We start from the raw sequence: 20,185 nt of genomic DNA, 5'->3' as shown, positions 1-20,185 counted from the left end.
TGTGTGTGTGTGTGTGTGTGCACGCACATGCACGCGCGCTTATGTTTGGGCCCAGCCCTGTTCTGGGTAGTAAACTGTGGTAACCAGGCCAGACATGATGGTTCCTGCCCACCTATTGCTTTGGAGCCAGGTACACCAGGGCCAAAACCCCAGCCCTCTCCTTCCTCAGCCGGTGACCTTGGGCAAGGTGTGCACCTCCCCGAGTCTCTGCTTCTGCCTCTGCAGAATGGTGGATTGAGGCCTGCCTTGCTCGGGTGTGCTGATTGAAACCAGCTGCTGCACCTCAAGCCCCCGACCCTCTGCCTGGCACCTGAGAGGCACTCGGCAAATCCACGCATGCTTCTTTTCCTGCCATGCGGTTGCTCAGTGGTGACCTCGCTGGGAGAGGGGTTTCCACATGGCGAGAAGCATGCCATGCACTGTAGCCCTGAGGGAGTGGGGAAACACGGACACTCTGAGACAGCACGTCAGGAGACCTTTAGGGGGTGGAAGCTTGAAGCACCTCCCTCAGAAGCAGCTAGAGATTCAGAGGAAGTCAGGGCTCACGGAAGGCCGTGACTGAGGGAGGGAAGTTCATTTCTGGAGCATAGCAACCCCACAGGGCACAGGGGAAAATACCTTGTCACCTTGCAGGGATGTCTGCATTGTTTGCTGACCTCATTTCATTTGTGTAAATACCCTTCTCTCTTCTTCCAGCCGCCCCTAGAATGAATTTTATTTCCTGCAGCGAGAACCAACAGTAGTGACAGGGTTTAGCCCCAGCCCAGACTGAGGCACACCGATTATCCTGCCAGGGATGGTCCGAACCAGGCAAGGGACCAGTGGGGGACTAAACACCTCACACGTGCACGGTGCTAGTTGGGTCATACAACGCTTTTTCCACGGACTCTTTCTTTGAACATTTTCTCAAATGGCACCTCACAAACTTTTCTCAGAATTGCATGATGATGACTGCCCCCTCTTCTTGGCATCTTTAAAGCCCCTTGCCCCTCTGAGATGCCCAACTGTGGGTTTGCAGATGAGGGGTGTGATGTCCACCTCCTTTTGTCTTAGGGGGTTGTGGGTTTGTGCCCTGGATGGGCTTTGGAGAGAGGCCTCTTCCCACACACGCTCGCAGAGTCTGCACAAAGAACAGAAATTTGGAGGGGAATTGAGTGGGCAGTGTCCCATCACCTTCCACCGTGTCTTCACCAGCTATAAATAGCCAAGCTTGTTTGTGCTCATCCAAACAAGGATGCGGTACAAGGGACAGCTGCCAGGAAAACTCTGGTTCCAGCTTCTTTCTCCCCTGGCCTCGTTTGGCCACAGTTAAGTGGGAAGTTCTCCGTCAAAAGTACCTGCGATCCCTAGGACGTTTTTGGCCACCAGGTGGGTATGTAGGGACTCCACAGATACCAGCAGCACCTTTGGACCCTTATTTCTCAGGAAAAGGAAGGAGACTTCTCCTGCCCTCCTGCTGGCAAGCAAAGGAACCTGGACTCACCGCTGTTACAATTTTGTCCTTTACTGACCGAAGGATTTTACCTCCCTGGGCGGTGACATCCCAGGGCAGAGCTCTTCTGAAGGACCGGCTTCCCACCTGCTGCCTTCACAGATGGGTGGAGTCTTCTTATAGTTGCTTATTTGAGAGAGGAAAAATTCTCTAGAAGCATAAAGCATGTGAATGTGGGTACTCATTTTGATTATCGTCATCCCAGGTGTGGTGGGCCAAGATAGGGTGGACTGGGCATCAGGAAGCTTCCATCTGGTTTCACTTCTGCTACTAATTAGCCACATGGCCTTGGGCACATTAAGTCCCATCCTTGGAGCAAAGACCCTTGACCAGTTTCAGTGGTCAGAGCCTGAGTGTGCAATGTTACGAGCAGGCAGGCAGGAAAGCAGGCAGGGAGCATTCACTTCCTTCGGCCTCGCTTTCTTGCTGCATACTGGGACCAGGACAAGGCAGGTATACAATCAGATGGGGTAGTTTTACATTAGAAGGGGCAATAAAACATAGCAGAGTGGGAACAAGAAAGAAGAGAGGGTAACTCACGTCATTTCTCTAGGATCTTCACGTTGACATCTGCTGTCGTCCATATGTGTTGACACCTCCGGAGTGGGATGAAAGCTGGAAAAAAATAGAGGATTTGCAGGGTTGCGCCTTGGTTTCCTGAGCATGAGCACGGGAAACCATTTCTATTTCTTTTCCTTTCCTTTCCTTTCCTTCTCAGCTTTTTTTCTTCCCCCCACCCCATAACAAATTTTAGGTAAAGCCCAAACATTTACATTATGGGAATAGAGGCTTCTGAGAGTGGGCAGGAGGTCTGCCAAAAAAGAGTCCTCACCTGGACTTGGGATCTTTTGTTCAGTAGGAATCTACGGAGTCACTCTTTTCCCCTTCGTCCCCCCTCACCTCCTAAAGGGTTGTGGTTCTTTTGGGTGGCGTTTGATTGCTGCTGTTCATTTCTGTATTTACTGGTTTGCTCGCCTCGGCTTCCTCTGCACTTCAACACCTTTTCCAGGCCACATGTCTTGGCTTAACTGTCCCACCTTGGGCTGAATTGGGCCATGCCACTGGCCGAGCTCCTGTTCTCAAGGGATGCACGTGGCACATCTTCCACTTTTCCGACTGTACGCGCCCCTTCTCTTGTCTTGGGTCTGAGTGGGAAGAGCAGGCACCTGGGCTGGTTGGTATGTGATTGTTGTTTATTAGTAGTACTTTTTTAACTTGGGAGCAAAGGCGATTTACTCGGCTCTGGCGGTGAGCAGTGATGACGCAGGCCGCCCGGCATCCTCAGTGACTCACTGTCCCCGTGACCAGGAGGCGGCGTGAAGCAGCTTTGAGAAGTGGTCGAGAGCTTGGGCTCTGGAGTCAAAGTTACTGGGTTCAAATCCAGACCCTGGTATCCTACTACTTTTATGACCTGTTGTTAGCAAGTGACTTAATGTCACTGAGCCTCAGTTTCCTGATCTATATGATGAAAATAAAGGGCATCACAGGTGGGGTTCTCCAGGAAGTAGGCCTGAGGCAGCGCTTAGTATGCGAGCTATGTTTTTGGGGTCAGTGCCCATGGAAGGGGGAAAGAAGCAGCGTTGGGCAGAGGGAGAAGTTGAGTTGTGATACTGGCTCGCGAAAGCCTCGGCCGACTCCACGGGGAGGGGCTGAGGTGGCTCCTCAGAGTTGTCTGTGTTGGGCTGAACTGGGCAAGGTTTTTATACTGTGGAGCGTGGGCCGCCCTGAAAAGGATGTGCCTTGGCCAAGGAGGCGCTCAGCAACTGAGGTGGTCCCCGGAGGGGCCAACGGCGCCCCCAGCGGCAGGGGCATCCAGCCCTTCACCAGAGGGGGCTCCCTGTCTACCATGCCGAGCAGATCTTTCCAGGGGTGGTTGTGACAATTGAATACGGATGGAAGGAGCTGACCCTAGTGACTGGCTTGTGACAGGCCGTCAGTATGCAGTAGCTGCTGCTGCTGCCTCTGTGGGATCATGGGTTCCACTTAGGCCTGTGGGTGTCCTTGAGCTAGTCAACCCATTGTCTGCAATTTAGGCTCCCTGTCCAGGAAAGCAAGGAGACTTCCCTGCCAGTTACCTATCCAGGTCTCGTGTTTCAAGTGTCCCTACCCAAAATTGCTCAGAAAAATACAAGACAGTAGCATCATTTGGATTTAAAAATCAGAAATGAGTAAGGGCAGCCTTGCTCTGGTATCTTTGGACATAGGGTGATATGCTTGCTTTCTTTTATTTTCTCCTTTTATTCAGCAGCTGTGGGCATAGAAGCTCACCATACATAAATCCTCTCAGGAGCTAGTAAATTCCAAAAGGATTGGATGTTTCTTTTTTTGTTGCATTTCGTTGCATCCTTTTTGCCAAAATGGTACCCATGTGTTGGGCGGACTGGAGAACAGAGACCATCAAGGGCTGTGGCCTCATTGGGCATCAGCCACTCCAAACATGTGCTTTGGAGAATTTCAGAAATCCTGGTATTTTTCAGAACTGAAATTCATTAGCATTGTTGTAAGAGTCTATAAATACAGTGAAAAGCATTTACAAATAGACATTGTAAAACGCTTCCACACCCACAGTCTGAACACTGTCAAAACACCAGCTGCAGCTTCCCTACTTGGAAGGAGCAGAACCTTTTTTAAACGACACCTACTGTGTTTTCAAAATAGGCTTGCTTCTGGCCCTGTATAGAAGATAATTTCAGCCGAAAGCCTGTGTCTGGCTCTTGGCATGCACGACCGGGGCTCAGAGAGATGAGGGGATCCTAAGCTTCCTGTCCGAATACAGCTGGCGCATTAACATCTGGGGACAGGTCGCTCACGGCTGGTGGCTCCTCTTTCTTCAGGTGGTGTGTCATGCCTTGGACCTCTCAGTCTCGGATTTGTGACGTCACAGGCCCCCACCTGGTTCCCGGATGAGTTCCAGGTGTGGTCACAGGTGATCACAGGGGCACCTGTGGTCAGGGAGGTCCTTAAAGGAGAGTTTGCAGGCAAGGGTCAGGCAATGTCACCTTTTACCTTGACATTACTGTTGGGGAGAAAGGAGAGAGAACATAAGCTGCCTGACTTGTAGGAGTCTCTGATATTAAAAGTGAACTTTAAAAACACATAAACCTTAAAAGGGAAAATTGACCTATAGTCTTACCCCAGCGACTGCTGTTAACAGCGACTGCTGTTTCTCTCCCATCTTTTTCCCTATGTATGATTTGGTGTGTTTTTCATTGGTTTTACATAGTTAGGATCATGCTGAATGTCATACAGCGTTGGGGGAAAAATTGCATCTATTGTGCAAATACATAATGCATTCCCATTTCAGAACAAAGGCAGATGTTCATTAATTCCACAAGTGTTTTTGAGCCCCTGCCGTATACCAGGTGCTGAGCTGGGTGCTAGAAATCACCCATTACACTACCCAGGAATAATCACTGCAAATAATCTTCCAATCTTAAAAGGAATAATCCCTCTTCCTGATACATAAGAAGGGTGTGTGTGTGTGTGTGTGTGTGTGTGTGTGTGTCTGTGCGCGCATGTGCGCATGGAGGGGTAGGTCATTTGTAACTGGCTTCTGTCCTTTGCCATCATAGCATCAGTATTTGTCCTTCTTGTCATAAAGGTTTATAAATGTAATTTTCATGGCCATCAAATAGAGGTTACTCACCTGTTCCCCTCTTGATGAAAGCGCCAGGTTGCAGTTTTTCTTTGTTACAAATAACACTGCGGTAAACATATTGATCTGCAAAACCCACTTGGGTGTTTCACACTATTTCTTTAGCATAGCCTCCCAGAACTGGCCCGAAGCAGATGATCATTTTAAATGCTATTGATATATACCCTGTTCTTAGAAATTACTCCTTTTTACCCTGAATCATTTCCGAAAGGCTTTGTGGTAACTGTCCAAAATACATATACAAGAATAAAATAGTTGAGAGTGACAGTAAGGGGGAAAATAAAGGTAGAAAAGTAATAGAGCCCCAGATAAGACGAGCACAGTAATGAGCAGTAGGGTTCTCTACAGTCCTCAACATAGGCTCACATTCGACTGGAAGCTTCGAGCTGTCAAAGAGGGAAGTGGCTGCTTCAAGATTCATAGTTCCCAAAATGTATGAATAAACCACATGTTCAGAAGCAGCCGAGCTGAGCTGTTCAGAGGTACAGATCATTAACTGCTGCATAAAGTTCCTTCTACCACCAACACCGCCTCGAATTCTCTCCCCAGCCACCTGCCAGGGTGTGTCACCTCAAACCATCTTTTCCCTTAATGCAAAAAAAAAAAAAAGTCCCAGTGGAATTAACTGGACTTTTGTTGCCTGTGTGACCTTTCTCCCTGGACAGAACATGTGTTCTCGTAGGTTTAGGTCCTCGGCCTGTTCCCAAAAGGACAGGAGTGTCTGGCTCTGAGTACGGTTTGAGTTGTGCTAGTTTGGAGAGTGACAGCACCAAATCATTCTGGCTCCATAGCTATGAAGCAGTGAGATTAGGAGCCCTTAAGAACTTTAACAAATGAAAATGCTTTCCCGCTAGGGCTCCTGGGTGGCTCAGCCGGCTAAGCGTCTGACTCTTGATATCCGCTCAGGTTGTGATCCCCATGCTGAGTGGAGCCTGCCTGGGATTCTCTCTCTCCCTCCTTGAGTGCACATACTCTCTCTTTCTCAAAATAAATAAATGAACTTTAAAGAAAAGAAGAAAATGCTTTCCTATTAATAATGCTGCATTTCCAAAACATTTAGTTCGGAAGATTACATTCCAATTAGAAGCCACTGGGGCCCTGCCAATAAAATGTTTTGCAATAAATTTCCTCGGGGCACCTGGGTGGCTTAGTTGGTTAAAGCATCTGAGTCTTGATTTTAGCTCAGGTTGGTCTTCATTTGGGCCCAGGTTGGTGGTGAGATCCAGCCTACGTTGGGCTCCGTGCTGGGCGTAGAACCTGCTTAAGATTCTCTCTCTATTCCTCTCCCTCTGCCCCTCCCTGCTGCTCAAGGGCTCTCTGTCTCTCTCTCAAAAAAAACAAGGAAAATTCCCTCAATCTCAGCACTCCTGTTGGCTTGGGGCCTGTCAGAGAGAATGTGCCCTGTGGGGCCTGAGCTTTGGTGGCGGGGGGGGGGGGGATGGAGAGGAGGTCTGCTATGGATACCTGCCCTTGGGGCCCCCACAGTCCTAGGAGGTGGGGCTGAGGTGGGCAATGAAGGCTGTGCTGTGCAGCTCAAGCTGCTTCCTCCTTCCAAGTACAGTAGTCCATGCTCTCCTTGAACTTTTACTTCGGCCGAGCCCTGAGAAGCCCAGAAAGTCTCAAAATGCACACACACGGTTTTAGAGCTGTGTTTTCTCTTGGGAGAGGCCAGGCCACTTGGCTCAGCCTTGTTTCCCTGGAGTTCATACCTATGCTGGTCTGCCCTTGAGGATGCTTGAGGTTACACTTGAGGTTGTGAGTCAGTCTTGTTCGTTCGGGAACTGACGGGGGCTTACCTCCTTCTGCTGGGCCTTCTCCACCATCACGAGGATACGTGGGTCATGCTGAATGCTAGCTACTACCACAGCCCCTTCTTGAGTGAAGAAACCCAGGTATCAGCCCTGTCAAGTCCCATCCTTGCCCCCAGGTTTATAGGTCCCCTGCCTCAGCGGTCCTTCTATCCCCCATTACCTCCAGGATGAACAGAACCCTCTAGTACTCAGCCCAGCAACATGACCCTTTCCAACCTTTCTGCTCTCACTGCTTTGGGGACCTCAGGCTTTAGCCCTGGGTCCTCTGGCCACACTGGACACTCCCACCTACCCTGGGGTCCTTGCTTCATCCTGCCTCTTACTGATATGTTCTCTCTCCTTTTTTCTCCAAGGCCCAGCTGGAATGCCACCTCCTCTGTGTGCCGTGGGCCCCACCATGCAGTCCCCTGCTCTGACCCAGTCCTTTCTTCTCACGGGACTGTGGTGTGCCTGTCACTTACATAGCCTGTGCCATGTGGGCCTGTGCTCATGTGTCCGCCTCTTTCTCCCATTTGGACTGTGAGCCCCTCCAGAGTAGGAACCACCTGGCTTGGCCTTCTCAACACCCCCTGCATGATAGGTATTTGACAAGCGCTCCTTGAGTAAGTCTGTTACTCATCGTGTGGTTTGGCTTCAGGCCATGATGACTGCCAAGAGCCATGAGATGGCCCATTTCTGTTAGTTTCCCAGAACAACTGCTTGGCTTCTCCCCCTCATTTTATGGGTGAGGATCTTTCCCCGTTTCACTGCCATCACAGACTTTGGGTAATCTCATTCAGGGCTCATCCCCCTGAAAGGGTCTAGAGAACTGCCCTTTTGGAGGAAGTTGGAGGAACCTTCTGTTCATGCACGAGTAGGCTATCTCTCTCATCCTCTTACAGGCGTCTTCCTGTTCCTAAGGGCTGTTCCTAGCCCAGATACAGAAGGAAGTCACTCGTGTCCCGATGGGCACAGGGGCACCCACCCAAGGGCTGTCTAATTTTACAGGCCTGTGCCCCATTGCCAGCTTGCAGCTGCCAGATCTTTAACTCAACCCCCTGTGCCTGTCAACAGCTTGGCTGATGCCTCAGCCTCAGGCCAGAAAACCTTTTTCTCAAGGTTAAAAGTAGCCGACCTTTGACTAGCAGCATTGGCTAAATTCCTTACTCCTTAAAAGGGAAGCTCCCAGTTATCATTTGCTGGTGCTTATTTGGCCATGGGGCGGGAGCAGGCCCTACGTTGTACCCTGTGTACCAGCAGGAGGGTTTGTGGCTGAAGGTATATTGCTGAACAGTCATTATTAAAATAGCCACCTCTGAAAATGTGTGCCGGAGAGGTGGGCATCTAGTCTGTCGGCCGGTTTCACCAAGGCCCATGTGTTTGGATAGCTCGTTGACTCCCACTGGCTCCCCCATAGGCGACAGAGCCACCTGCCCCGCGCACGGCATGCTCCTTAACGCATGTGCAGCAAGAAAGCTGACAAAACAACAAGGACACACACCAACGATTAAATGCCTGGACTTGTGTTTTTAATGTAGGGGTGACGGTCCAAAGATTGACTTGGTGGGCAGTTCGATATCCAGCATCCTGGACAAGGATCTCTCGGACCGCAGCAATGACATTGGTGAGTAAGGAGAGCGTTCTGGCTTCTGTTTGCACAATTGTAAAAGAGCTGCGGAGTGCGACTTGCCCCTTCAGGCAGCCTGAGGACTAACACAGCTATTTCAATGGAAGGCTCATAGCCCTCGGCTGGTTTTAGATGTTCCAGGTTTATAAAGAAGGGGAAGCGATGATGGAAAAGAAGTGACGAAGAGACCTTTTGTAAAAGTGGGCATTTGCACTTTTATTCATACTCTCTGGTGGTTTATGTGTTTAGTGTATAAAGGCAAATGGGTGAAAATGCAGAATGGCAGAGTTCATTGTAGTCACAACACTAAATGTTTTGAATTTGAATTTCAGATGAGCTTTGGTGTCATAATGGCCACTTAGTTAAAAACACGAGTGAGTTTTCCAAAGGTCGAGGTACCACTGTGTGATAGAGGGCAAGGTAGCTAGAGTCTCTGTGGGTAATCGAGTCGGAGGGTCTGTTGGGGACGTGCGTGCATGGATGGTGTGAGGTCGCATGTGTGCTGGTCGAGGCCACCATTGGTCTGACTTGGGTGACAGCCCTTTTGAGAAGTCTAGATTCAGGGACTAATTTTTTTTTTAACTTTACATTTTGTCTTTGCACCTATCATGGCCACAGTATTCAACAGAATAGGACTGTATTTTGGAATTTGCCTTTTTTAATTAAACTCTTTTATTTTGAAATGATTCTAGGTTTCTGTGCGGTCCTAAGAAGTAATACAGAGACAACCGCATACCCTCTACCCGTTTTCTCTCAAGGGTAACATCATAATGAAACTGTAGCGCAAGATCACAGCCAGGATATTGACACTGACACGTCCCCTGGGTTCTGCGGGTTTACTAGTGCTTGTGTGTTTTTAGTTCTTTGCGGTTTTGTCACGTGTGTAGATTTGTGTATCTACCATACAGTCAAGATACAGAATATTCCATCACTACCAGGATCCCCCGTGTCACCCTTTTATGACCACACCCACCTCCCTCCTGCCCCCACCCCTTCCCTAACCCTTGGCAGCCGCTCTCAGGGACAGATTTGACATGGACGACTTCCAGCATCTTTTCAATTGGCTGCTCAATTTAGAAACAAGTGTGTGACTCTTGGCCGGCCTCGTAAGAGGCCCTGGAGTGCCTGTCGTGAGCATTGTCATCACCCGGGGTCACTCCTCTTCGGGGTACTGTTTTCTTCCAAACCTGCTAATAGAGTTGCATCTTTGCAACTGCCGGCTTGTGGTCTATGGTCAGATCTTGGAAAGGCTTGGTGGTAGGATGTGTCTTTGTGACCATAAACACCAAAAATACTTGCTCTGTCTCCAGAGACCGTTTCCCATCCTGAGCCTTTGAGAAGCCCAGTCAGGAGGCATGACCAAGGGCTTCTGACAGCTTGGGCGGATGGAGTAATAATAGAAATGCTGGCCTGCCGGAGCTTTCGACCTGGTTAAAGGGCAGAGCAGAGCAGCGATTGGCTGTGAATGAGAAGGGATCCTCAGACTGAGCCTGACAAAAGTTCTGGTCTTGTCCCTGTGGTTTAGCATTTGGGCCCCATTTTAAGGCAGGATGGCCAGTTGGTGAAGAGGCGGAGAAGGTCGTGGGGGTCCTCCCACAGGAAGAGAGGTGTTCTCCATCCTCCAAGGCTGTGCCTTGCTTGTGAAGAGCCTTGGCCTTTGGCCCTTGTTTTCTTGGGGTCTGGCGATGACTCAGATGGCTATCACCAAAATAGGAGTTTTGGATTTATCAGTCTGACAAGCTAGTTTGGAAATGTTGGGAAATTGATCGAAGTGGGCTGATCTATGAAAGCTCTTCATACGTGGAAGCTGAGCGCAAGTTGTGTCTATTTCGGAGCCCAGAGAGAGATGCTGAGGTTTAGTTTGCTCTCATTTTACCAAGAAGACCTTAATCCCAGAGGAATGTGATTCCTCCAGCACATAAGGTAATGCATGTATTATTTGCATTGCAAGAAACCATGGTTGGTGGCCACATAATTAGCCACTAAATACTTGAGTGTCTACTCAAGGGCAAGGCTGAATGGATACCAAGGCCCTCACACACAAGCCCCGCCTTCCAGCAGCTTTGGGTCTGTTTGGGCCACCAGGACGGCAGATGGAAAGTGAGGTGACCCCGACGGTCTGACTGACCACTGAGTGGTAGAAAGTAATGCTGATCAGAGTTATGGGTGCTCCTTGGTGCCCAGGCTCCGTGAGGGGGACAGACTTATCTGGATCTAGAAGGTGAATTCACTGAGACAGAGGCAGAGGCAGGCAGGGAATCCCGTGGGGACTGCCGACACCCGAGCACAGATCAGCCTGGCTGCACTAGAGGCTCTGTGCTGGCATGGAGGGGGAGCTGCCCTGGGGAAGGAGGTCTGGGCGGGATCCGGTTGGACAGGGATGGATTTGTAATTTCATCTGTAGGCAGTGGGTTGACACTGAAGTGGCATGATCGGGTCTAAGCCATTAGATAATAACTGATGGAGCTCTGTGGGACCAATCCAATGAAGGAAAGACTGCAGTCAAGGAGTCAGGTTATTTGATAGTTTGGGGGGGAGGCAGTTAAGAGAGCCCGAGCCGAGCTGCACAACAGGATTGTGAAAGAAGGCAAAGATGTGGAAGCAGCAGTGCAAAAGAATTATTGCCAGACCTCAGTAACAGATTGGATTTGGGAGCAGGGAGGAGGAGAGAATAGTTTGTCAGCTGTGAGGTTGTAGGGTTGGGGGACAAATGACTTGGGTAGAAATAAGCACGTCCGGAGGAGGAACCGGTTTGGGGGGAAATGTGGATTTATTTAAGCGTGTTAACTCTGAGATTTGGTCGGACGTCCCCATGTGGGTGCTGGAGGAGGCGGAAGCTGGAGGGCCGAGGCCGGGGAGGGCCGAGGCTGCAGAGGCCAGCCGGGATTGTGGGTAGAGATTAGGGCCTTCCTGGGGACGGAACACAGAGTGCACAGCGCTGCCTCCGGGCTGGGAAACCTTCCGTGATTTCCTTCAGACTCTCTGAGCTTCAGCTTCTTTATTTGTGAAGAAAACTAACATCTCTCCCAGCTTCCTCGCCTTGTCCTCCTGAGTTCTGCAAAATCACTTGGTGGGCTGCAAAATGATAGAAATGCTTATCAGTGATGCTGTCGTCTGCTGAGAAGGCATAGTTAAGTCAGGAAGAGGATGTCCTTAGCATGAGAAAAGAGGAAGAGGGACCCAGAGCTTGAAGACCAAACCCCGCACAACGTCCACATCTAAGGGAAAAGCACATCTGGCAACATCCCGGAGGCCAAGGGAGGAGAGGATTTTAAGCAGAATGTCTTTAGGCCCAAATGCGCAAATGCTCTTGCAGGTGGGTCGGTCAAGGAGAAGAGGACATTGCAGAGGGGCCGGCTCCTTTCAGGGCCGCTTTGTAGCTCTGCTTTTGTAGCATTTGTTCGTTGCTTTGAATCGAGAAGGAAATTATTGGTACCAGAATGTTTTGTTAGTCACTCAAACAATCGAAGCTGTCCAAACGTGGGCTGCAGTGAATAGCCAAATACAGCCCTGAAAGGCATTAGAAATCATCAGTGTTAGCTATAAATAAATCTGTTTCCTCTTAATAAAGCTATAATTTTAAATTATTATAATATTGAATTAGAGAACATGACTTTTTCAGATCTCGCGTGGGCAGCCACCAGCATCTGTCAGCCCATAATAATTTAGAATTAAATCAGTTGGTCCAAAACGAAGTTGTTGATGTCAGTCAGATATTGTGTATCAGACTACACGGCCGTATTTCAAGTAACATAATAGGAAATGTGGATGAGCTCCAATGCAGGCCTGTGCATGAATAGAAATGAAAATTAAATTGTCCACTTTTCTCTTGCTGACGGGAGAGTCTCTGTTCCGATCGAATGGGAGATTATAGGCCGCGAAGTCAAGTGCCCTAACATTTACTTTTATTATGCCGTGTGTGGTAGTTCCCACGGCATGGCAGGAGTTATTATTACACTGCGGTACTGTGGAGATTTTCCGTCTCTTTCCCACTAAAGCACGTAGCAACGGGCCCCCAGGTGGGAAGCAACCTAGGAACTAAGCCATCTAGTTCCAACTAATTGACTTAGAAACAGCCCTTCTCATTTCTCCTCTGTCACTTGCCTTCGTTGACCATTGTTCTCCATTCTGTTTGAATCTCATTACACTTGTCCCACGTCTATCTCGTCACCCCCTCTTCACATCGGGGAGCTGGGACTTGCCCCTCCGTCTTTTCAGCCCGATCCACAGACACACTTGACGTCGCAGTCCGCTTGGGGGCCACGTGTTGCTAGCTTTAAAGCTGATGGACTCAGGACGAGGAACTGGTTTGGAAGGTAGGAGTCCAACTTCCTCTTGTCCTCCAATCCCTCTCGGATGCCTCCTGGCGTGTGGGTCATTTGGACCAAGGAATGCAGAAGCACTTCCCTGCTGACACCCTGGGAATGCTATTAGGTGCTAGTTGATTTGGGATGCTGGCAAGGTTCTGAAACTGGATTGTGGTGATGGTTACACAACTCCGTAAACTGCCTAAAAATTAAGTTGTATGCTTAACATGGGTGAATTCTATGGGATGCAAATGGTACCTCAACAAAGGTGTTAAAAGCAGCTCTGGCTCCTATCCAGGGACACGGGTCACACTTGCGCGCCAGTTTATACCAGAGCTATGTGAGAAGCAATATGCACGTCTCCAGTGTGATGACAAAAAGCAGAAGAGATTGGGCTTAGTAGAGTCACGTGCTTTACATCAAGGAGGTGAAACATCTGGAGCTTCGGGTGGATGGATCTTGAACCTAGTCAGTCCCCTGAGCAGTTTCGGTGTCCTCCCCACACTTTGGGATGCTCGGCGTTGACTCCCGTTCATTCAGGAGAGGCTGTATGCTGGACATCTCCGTGCAGTGCTCCCCACCTCTCACCTAAGACTCTTAGGGCTCACAGCCTAGGTTTGCGCTGAGCAAACGCAGTCAAGCTGGCAGTCAGCACGGGTTTCAAAATCATTTCACGGTCTTACAGGAGGTGGCCTGATGGCAAAGCCTTGTCCTTCTCGGCACTTCCAAGAGTCCAGTCCCAGATGTAAACTGAGGATGTCTGCTGACAGATGTTCACAGTTATAAACATAAGGCCACACCCAAACCCAGGCGCTTGCCTGTGCCTATTCAGCCCCCATCAGGGCAGTCCTGGCCTTTGGTGGTCTGTTGGGTTGGCTGCATTCATGTTTCGTTTTGAGGCGTTCCACAAATCTCTTTTTTTCCCTGTTTTTTTAATTTAAACTTCAGTTAACATACAGCGCAATGTTGGCTTCAGGAGTAGAATTCAGTGATTCATCACTTACATACAACACCCGGTGCTCATCCTTAATACCCATTACCTAGTTAGCCCATCATCCTACCCACCTCCCTCCATCAAACCTCAGTTCTCTATTGTTAAGAGGCTCTTGTGGTATGTTTCCCTCTCTCCTCTGCCTGCTGTGCGTTCATCTGCTTTGTTTCTTAAATTCCACAAACCTCTTTTACTCCATCACATCCAATAAACACAAAAGCGATAAACATTCACAGTGCCAGGAGAAGGCTCATGAATGCTATAGAAACAGGTGGAGGTTAAACAAATCAAAGCGGGGGGATGATGATAAATTGTGGCTTAACTTCATGGGAGTGACGTGTTTTGTGGTGTGAATGATTCTAAAACACAGAGTGAGCAAGCAGTGCCTTCCTGCCTGAGCCACGTACAGCCATCGGCCCACAGCAGGGAAAGTAACTGATGGGTAAGATGAGCAGAGGGACGTTTGGGTGTTTAACAAGCGTGTTCAAATGACTCTTGGCTTGGAAAGGGTCACAGTGCTGCTACCTGTGTGACCTGTGACCAGCCCCAGAAGCTCACCTGTGCACAGAGACAGCATGAACAGCCCTGGTATTTTGGTCGCTTTCCTCCATCTTCAGAGCCCCTGCGGCCTTCCTTCACCCCAATGCTTGAGGGTCTCCACTTTTGTGACATGCTGAGACTATTTGCAGGTTTAAGAATGCAAATGCAGAGGGGCACCCATGGGTCCAAAGTAGTCTATACTCAGCAAAGAGACTCACACACTAACATTTGCCACTTCCGCAGTGTGCTCAACTGAGGCCTCTGTGCTGTGAGTGAATGTGGAAGCAAGAAGGAACAGGTGACGTCCAGTCTCGGATTGCACATGGCAATTATTTGGCCTGCAGTGCCCTCCTCCCGCGGGCCGTGGGCTCACAGATTGGCAGAGCCCGGTTATGGCTTCCGTTCGACTTGTAAATATCCAGAGGGATATGCGACCTGCCGGAAAACCAGGTTCAAGTACCCCTTATGCTAGAAGCATTAGAGACAAACTACACCTTATTAAGCAGGAAAGTTGAGTTCTCACACTCCTTCTCTTCACCATAGGTCCTTGTTAAGGCATGATGTGGACATCTCAGCCCACTTGGCCTCCCACTACCTTGGATTCATTAAATGAGAAAAGCGATGAGTGCTTCGGGGTGAGGTTGTGGGTCCTGTTAGAGGGTAATCGGATCTGGTGGTGACAAGCTAAGGATGAGGTGTCAGTGAACAGGGAGCCCTGATTTAGAGCCGGAGGAGACTCTTTATTTAGCTTCGCGGTGACCTGCAGCCGCGCTCCCCACCTCCCCAGGCCTGAGTCATCTCTCCCTGAGGTTGTTCATATTTTGGAATTCAGACTCACACACACAGAAAAGGCTTTTAATTCGAGGGACTGCTGACTTTTATTTTACTAATTAAGGACATTTTAAAAAGCAAATGCCATCATCGCCTGGTAGAAATAATCTCTGAGTTTAAAAATTGGATAAATTTAGCTTCCTGGGAGACTCACAATGTTGACCTTCTTTTTGTTGGCACCTTATAGACCGGCGATAGCCTTGTCATGGGTGGGCACTGCCTCCTGGGCGCCTTCTGAAAATCCCAAATCCAGCACATATGTGCAGAGAAGAGGGTCAGGGGAGAGGAGAAATGTCGAGGGCAAACAGAAGACTGCAGAAAGAGGCAGGTGTTGAAGCGTGGGTGAAAACTCACTGGCTCAGAAATGTACGATTAGCAGATTAATTTTTTTATAGAGATACCGTTACTTGTGATTTTTTTTTTTAATCACTCATGGAATTTTTTAAAATAAAAGGGCTTTAAATGCTTTGTACCTCTCTCCTCTTCCCTCCCCCAAGGCTGGAGAAAGGGGGCCTCCAGTTCTAGAGGGACGCCTGTCTCTCCCAGTATGGTAAGAGGATCCCTGTGCTTCGGATGGGTCTTTTCTTTCCTCTTCGAGTTTTTTACTCGGCGCTTAATTTTAGATTCCGTGTAACTCCAGGCATTCGGATGTTATTTCACACACAAAATGTTTCTTTTATGAGTGTCGAGAGCTCTTTTCTCTAAGTAAGGTGCCGTTGAATAAGATGAAACGCCCTGTTCCTCTGCTTCCTAAAAGGAAACGTGCCCTCTGAACGCACGCTCCATTGCAACAGGCCCTCTGGCCTTTGGGTCCTGAGGTTTTGGTTGTTGTTGTTGTTGTTGTTTTTTAATTTTTATTTGGGTGTAGTTAACACAATATTACATTAGCTTCAGGTGTGGATCCCGTTTCCATCTTTAAACCAGGGGCTTGGAGGAAATGATCAAAGGGGCCCCGTTCAGTCTCACAGGCTTGTCTCTCTGGCTCCATTTCTTTTAGCTGAGATTTTGGGACGTAGAGAAAGAAAACTGCTCTTTTGGTAGCCTCTGAATCGTCCCTAAGATTGAATGGCTTGTTCTTCTGGGGCACCTGGGTAGCTCAGTCGGTTAAGTGTCCAGCTCTTGATTTGGGCTCAGATCATGATCTCCCAGTTTGTGGGATCGAGCCCCGCCTCAGCCAGCAAGGAGCCTGCTTGGGATTCTCTCTCCTCCTCTCTCTCTGCCCCTCCCCCACTTGCATTTTCTCTCTAAATAAATAAATAAATGAATGAATAAAATAGCTTATTCTTTGTCTCTTTACCACAATTCCTTCCATTCTATTTGTTCCTTTAACCTAGAATTGCTAATTTGGCCCTTTCTGAGGTCTAACCTAGGGTTTTCTTTGGCCTGAAGATTTTTGCTTATAAAAGATTTGCTGGCCAAGTAGAGGTTTAAGTAATTAACAATTGTGGGCATAACAGTTATGGCATTACTTTTTATAAAGGTTTTAAAAGGATTCACTTCTTAAAAATGCATCATGATTTTTGTCACCCAGATCTTACAGGAAAATGTAAATGGGGGTAGGATGTTTGCCATCCCAAATAAGTTTGAGTCACAGAGTCAAGCCTTATGTAGAGATAAGATAATCGCACAGAGTTACTGAGGAAAGCGTGGGGTGTGTCCGAGAAATCATGGGTTCTCAGGTAGGCACACTTGGATTTGGATTCTAGCTCCTCTCTCTTCTTCCTGACAGGGTTAGTAATGCCCACCTGCCTCAGAGGGTTGTTGTAACACCGAGACCTAGTGGTGTGGAGTGGCAGACACAAAACAGGCGCTGTTTCAGGGGTAGGTGGTGTAGCTGTGGTTCAGAGAGCGGCGAAGAACGAGGCCTCAACCTGCGTTCTCACCATGACTGCTGCTATTAGAAAGGAGGAAAGTTCTTGAACACATAACATAGATCAGCTGACTGAAATTTCCATAGCCGCATCTGAAATCACTTCATACATGATCTACTCGGTTGTATTTTTATTTTCAAGAGCTCTCCCCACCCCCAATTGCAAGGGAATAGGTACTTAAAAATAGGGGGGCGGGGAAGAACGCAGGAAGTTAGAAAGTGAAAGTCACCTTTGTGTCTCAGCCTCTCTTTGAGATAACCACTCTTAATTTGTTGTACACACTTTTGGAAGTCTTTCCATTAATGGGTAGATGGACGGACTTTTTCAAACGTGAGCGTTGTATGCGCTGTTCTGGTCTACAGTGTTTTTTTGTAACAAATAATGTATGTTTGATATCTCACCACATAAGTCACATAGGTCAACCGTAGACTTTTAACGGCAATGTGATATTCCATGGTATGATTCTACCATACCCAGTTCACCCAGAGCAGTGCTGCAAAGAGCAGCCTAGGACAGTGATCTATAGACAGGGCTCGCTGCACCTTGGGAGGCCACGGAGACTCCTGGGCCTCCCAGGAGGCGATGGATAGTGTCTCATTTCATAGGTGCTCTTTCTTCAAACTCCTCTCCTAAGAGCCCCGCTGGATGCTGCTCCTCCCTCTCTTCCCCCTTCCCCAGTCACCTGCTCCCACCTTACACAGCCTAGCCAATCTCTTGCCCACTCCGTGGGTGTACAAACCCCTGGTGCAAACTGAGAGACACTTCCAAGATGGGTGTTGGACTTGAGAAATTGAGTGACTTTATTGACCAGACAAAAAATCCATTGACAAGTTGGTTGGTTTCTAATTCTTTGTGTCAACAAAATTGAAGGAGGCACCCACTGAGTTGTTCACTGATGGATTGTTAAAAATAGTTCTTGGTGATGCTAGACCACCGTCTGATTTTTGCCACATACCTTGGAAAGAGTTCAAAGAATTGAGTGACATGGTGATAACAAAATTCTTTCCATTCCCATATACTTCTGTTTGTGTGAACAGGGTTTTTTGGCACTTACGTCTATAAAATAAAAGATAGGAATAGAATCGATACCAAACCATGTCATTCTTATGGTAAGTTATAATCATGCACATGTGCATGAAGTTATCTGGGGGGAAAGCCCAATAAGATTCTACTCTTTTATGCTCACAGATTATTAAAATGTGTGGTATGTGTGCTTACATGTGTTTTGATCATTTGCTACTAATAATTGTCATGGTAACTCCTTCCAGGAGAAAAATAATTTTTCCCCTTAGAACCTTATGATTTCAGGAAATTCAGAAATCATAAATTTCAATTTGTATACATGTTTTTATAACAAAAAGATAATTAACAGAAGGCAAAGTTAACAAAATCGTAAAACTAGGTTACATTAGAGTAAAATCCAGCATTATGATGGAAATATGAATTCAGAGAGGGAAAAGGGTGGTGCAGACTTTCCAAGTGCTAAAGAAAAGCTTAGTCCTGATTTTTTTAAATTTTTTTTCAATGTTTATTTATTTTTGAGAGGGAGAGACAGAGCACGAGTCGGGGAGGAACAGAGAGAGAGCTGGACACAGAATCCAAAGCAGGCTCCAGGCTCTGAGCTGTCAGCACAAAGCTGGACACAGGGCTCAAACTCATGAACTGTGAGATCATGACCTGAGCCAAAGTCGGACGTTTAACCGACTGAGCCACCCAGGCGCCCCAGCTTATTCCTGATTTTTTAATATGGACGGCAGTGGTTGTTAGGTTACTGTGGTATTCAAATAGATGTTGAATGTGTTTAAGAGAGTAATATAATAGTCACATTTTAAAATATCAATATTTAGAATATAGCAGAAATGATATCTTTTGTGACAATAACTTATGAAAAATTTTAGATGTCACCTTAAGATGTGTAAAGGGGCACGTGGGTTTTCAAAATTATTTTAGGAGACACTCTGGAAAAACAGCTTTAAGACCACTGGCCTTATAAATGTATCATTCTAGGCTTACATAAACATTTCTCTGGATCCGTTTCTAGAAGTGAAATATCTGAAAGTGTATGCATTTACATTTCATGATAGGTATTAACAAATGGCATTACAAAAAGGCTCTGCCAATTTACATTCCTGTAATAATAGCATAACCACTATTTCCAGTAAATACATTATTTACTAAATCATTTGGCATAACACTTTCGGGTCTGTAGTAAGCAACTTTTAAAGGAATGCAAGTGTGAAAAGTTACTTTCCCCATTTGACATTGCCTGTTATCAATCCCCATGAAGCATTCTACCTCTCTTTGGTGCTAGACTTCAGTAAGGCATGCCTCCCACTTCCTGTACCCCTTCTCCAGATCTAAATTAGGTCCCCATGCTATCATTGCTAATTTCATCTTTTACCTTTCTTTCATAGTAACTAGCAAAATGTATAATTATATATATATAATATATATATATACTGATATATATATGCAATACATATATGTACTTATAAGTGTATATATGTTAATATTATATTAATATATTATATATATTATATATATATTATATTACATAATATATATATAATTATAATAATATATATAATTTATATATAAGTCCATTTCTTTTGGAGGCTGTAAGCTCCGTGAGGCAGGGGCCATAGCTATTTTGTTCACCCCCCCGATCCCCCCGTGCCTAGCCCAGAGCCTGGATTGTAGTACTCACTTAGTAAATATGTATGGAAGGAATGGACTAAGCAGACATGAGAAGAAATACCATGATGCAGGGTCTGGTAGAGATCTTCATTGCTGCTAGTCGCATGTAGCTATTTAAATTTAATTCATTTTAAATAATCACACTTAGCCATATGACTGTGCTAGGTAGCCACATGAGGCTAGTGGCTACCATATTGGACGGTACAGATATAGCAGGTTTCCATCATCACAGCAAGTTTGATGGGTAGTGCTGATAAAGTGATGACACTTTCATTCTCATTAAGATAGCTATGCCTGGGGGCGCCTGGGTGGCTCAGTCGGTTAAGCGTCCGACTTTAGCTCAGGTCACCATCTCTCGGTCCGTGAGTTCGAGCCCCGCGTCGG

At 47.3% G+C, this 20,185-nt stretch overlaps 1 protein-coding gene across 4 annotated transcripts in view; it reads left to right on the top strand.

The window, feature by feature from the left end:
• The window catches only part of SH3KBP1 (SH3 domain containing kinase binding protein 1), a 334,027-nt gene that overhangs the window by 290,794 nt on the left and 23,048 nt on the right, over nt 1-20,185 (top strand). For all 4 annotated transcript variants that reach the window (XM_047843683.1, XM_047843682.1, XM_047843684.1 and 1 more), the window contains one exon: nt 8,476-8,561. In XM_047843683.1, coding sequence (XP_047699639.1) covers nt 8,476-8,561 — 86 coding nt within the window. The remainder of the gene's footprint in view (nt 1-8,475; nt 8,562-20,185) is intronic.

Source organism: Prionailurus viverrinus, chromosome X (genome assembly GCF_022837055.1).
Source record: "Prionailurus viverrinus isolate Anna chromosome X, UM_Priviv_1.0, whole genome shotgun sequence".
In the NCBI taxonomy this organism is placed as follows: domain Eukaryota; kingdom Metazoa; phylum Chordata; class Mammalia; order Carnivora; family Felidae; genus Prionailurus; species Prionailurus viverrinus.
This window is presented reverse-complemented; position numbering and strand designations above follow the sequence as displayed.